At 37.6% G+C, this 3,351-nt stretch overlaps 1 protein-coding gene across 1 annotated transcript; it reads left to right on the top strand.

The window, feature by feature from the left end:
* Positions 1-2,319: 2,319 nt before the first annotated feature.
* LOC104237523 (auxin-responsive protein SAUR76-like) lies at positions 2,320-2,953 on the top strand. Its single transcript, XM_009791687.2, has one exon. It carries the CDS (start codon positions 2,404-2,406, stop codon positions 2,788-2,790), a length of 387 nt encoding a protein of 128 aa, XP_009789989.1. The 5' UTR covers positions 2,320-2,403; the 3' UTR covers positions 2,791-2,953.
* Positions 2,954-3,351: the final 398 nt, after the last annotated feature.

The raw sequence follows: 3,351 nt of genomic DNA, 5'->3' as shown, positions 1-3,351 counted from the left end.
AAGACATATGGGGAATCAAGAACATATGAACCTCTAGTATTTCTATGAATAAAGTCATTTATAGAAGTTGTGCATTTGCTCGATTAACATATCGTATAGATCATGCCAGAAGGAAAGAAGGGATAGCCTTAACATACTTGAGCCAATTATCTTGACAATCCCTCTAACACACGTCAATTACGACAAATCACGTAACAATGGATCAAAGTAGGAAAAAAATTCATATGATATTCTTAATTAATCACTCACCAATTCCTTAATTAACTAATATATCTCCCATTAACTAATAATTAACTAATTACCCACATAATTAAGAATTATCTCAAATTACTTAAAATAATACTCACTTTTAACACACTTTATGTACCCTACTATCGTGGTCATGGGGTACCTTATATGGCACTAGTCGATAAATACTAGGTATTATGGCTCGGATCGTATTATATCCCAAATTGATAAGCTTCAACGAAACTCATTTTCTTTGATTCGTTTACCATTTCACATTCATGAATTCACTTATCACTTGTTTGAAATAGCATAATACTTATAATCTCCAAAAAATCTTGTCCTTAAACTAATGTTAATTATCTTACGACAAATTCAATGTACAATGCTACATGGTATAACATCGTTGTAATATAATAATGCAGAGCGTAACTTCATTGTAATATAATATTGTGGAGCGTAATATCGTCGTAATACTGTGGGGCGTAACAATTATTATGTGTGGCGAGACAAGCCGGACATTTACTTTATTATGGGGCACGCGGCGAGACAAGGGAGGCTATGTCGGGGATGATTTATGATGACTTGTGATGCCTGGGGGCATTCTTATTGATGATATTGTGTAGTGGTATGCCTACCTTGTGTGAGTCATGCATTTTACTTTTTGTTGTGTTGTTTCCAATATGTCATTCTTTGTCTCTGCTCTTACTTGTTGACTCGAGTTGTGATAGAACACTTGCACAAGAATACACCATAATTAATCACTGATATTGCTTAAAGAAGATGAACCCTGATGTTTATTGATCATTTACATATATTCTTGTATACATGCCTTCCGTGCGTGACTTGTACTATTGGCACGCGAGTTGTCCTATGGTCATGAGATATTGTTACTATTAGCTCGTGAATTGTCCGGGAGGATATAAGATATTGTCACTCTCTTAGCACGTGAGTTGTCCATACAGATATGAGGTATCAATAGTATTGGTGCGTGAGTTGTTTGTGCATCATATGAGTTGTCCGTGTGGTTGTGATTTGTAATGTAGGCACAATATTCCAAGTGACTAGAGCTCGTGTTTTGGGACCCGTGATTTATGGTTATGAGGTGTGGTACCTCGGAGAAGTTCTGTATAAACCTTGTATGAATGCGGTTATTTTATTGGGTTGTTACCTGTTTTTCTCTTACTTGGTTTCATCAAACTTTAACTGTATTCTACTTACTTCACGACATTTTTACCTATTGCTCCTTGTTGTTAATTGTTGTTCTAGTTCTTACTGCAAGTATTGTAGCATCATTCTTAACATGTTTAGCTTTATAATGTTCCCCGTTAGTTTTATATTCATACCTGTACAAGTTATTATGTTTACTTGGTGTCTTGACTGGTCCTCGTCACTACTCCACCGAGATTTGTGTTGATACTTACTGGGTACCACTATGGTATACTCACACTACGCTTTCTGCACATTTTTGTGTAGATCCAAGTATTTCGAAGCGCGCGGGTCATTAGTTAGCTGATTGTGAGTTGCGGCGGAGACTTCAAGGTATACCTGCCATCACGTTCGTAGGCCTCAGAGTCACCTTCTAAAGTCTTACTTTGTACTGCTTATTTCTATTTCAGAACTGTTGTACTTAGAGATTTTTTAGCAAACTCAGTAGAACTTATGACTTGTACTAATGATTTTGGGATATTATGTATCTACTTGGGATCGTTGGCTTTATATAGAAATTTATGTTTCATGCTTAATAGTCGATTGATTAAAATCTGCTATTAATTCAGTAAGTGTTAGACTTACCTAGTCTCAAAGACTATGGGTCATCACGACTTCTAAGGAAGGATTTTGGGTCGTAAAATACACTAGCTGATGAAAATCTGTCAATGATTGCAATCAAATATAAGATGATTAGCGGCAAATTGTGATAAAAGCAGAAAAAGAAAAGAAAGGAGTTCAGAAAGATCCAAACGCCGCAGCTGGCATTGCCTGCCAAATCTTGGGCCCGCCAAGTGTTTAAACTATTCAATGTATGTAACGGCTGCCCATTACATATTCCATTTTCAGTTCACTCTTCCCCTCCCCTTTATATACGAACCTTGCTATCTCTTTCTCTCAAACACCTACTCTTATTTCTCTTCCTCAATAGCTTTCTTCTCTCTAACAACCCAACAAAAGCATAAACCCATGGCTAAAGGAGGCAAACTCACAAAATTAAAATCAGTGTTGAAGAAAATGCAATCTTTCAAGCCAGGCCGTATTAACAGCAGCCTCGTTGTGGCCACCAACAATTCTTTCGCTGAGGAAGATTCATATTCCTATGGCAGTCATTGCTCCATTAAAGATCAACACACTTTCTACGTTGGTAAGTCACGCCGCCGATACCTCGTCACTTCCGACGTTGTCTGCCATCCACTCTTCAGGGAATTTGTCGAAAGATCAGGGAATTCAGAAGACTCCATCGTCACCATCGCCTGTGAAGTTGTTCTTTTTGAACACTTGCTTTGGATGCTTGAAAATGCTGATCCCCAGCCAGAGTCGTTGGCTGAGCTTGTCGAATTTTACTCTTGCTGAAGTGTTTTGTTATTAAGGGAACAATGTACTCTTACATGGTTGGAGTCAGCTACTATGTGGTATATAGTAGTAGTAAAATTTTTCCTAGACTGCTAGACATAGAATTTGATAAGTTAGAAATGTAAAGGTGAATCCTTTCAGTGGATTCAAGTTGAACATGATCTTATTTTATATATATACATTTTATTTTATTGTTACATCTGTATGAATTATGAGTTTAATCTACTCTATGAACTTGCCCTAAATTCGTCTATGATAGGAATTGAGATGAAAGATATAAGGAAAAACCAGTGGCAGTTCCTCTCCATAATCTTTAATGGTATTGTTGTAAGAATGTGATAAGCTCATTGTTACAAGGCTAATTGTGTACGGTCAAAATCAAGGAGCCCGATTTCGAAGTCTTAAATTGGGCTATGAGTCCGAGTCCGGGTGACTCGAAGTAGAGGTCAGACCCGGTTGGAGGACACACACCTCGAGGAAGCAGATCGAAGGCCTGGCATGACCTACATCGAGGGCAGTACAATCTCGTGGGCACTTAAGAAAGAGTGGGAATTTCTCAAA

This window comes from Nicotiana sylvestris, chromosome 5 (genome assembly GCF_000393655.2).
Source record: "Nicotiana sylvestris chromosome 5, ASM39365v2, whole genome shotgun sequence".
Taxonomy (NCBI): domain Eukaryota; kingdom Viridiplantae; phylum Streptophyta; class Magnoliopsida; order Solanales; family Solanaceae; genus Nicotiana; species Nicotiana sylvestris.
The sequence above is the reverse complement of the archived record's forward strand: the minus strand, read 5'-3'. Positions and strand labels throughout refer to the sequence as shown.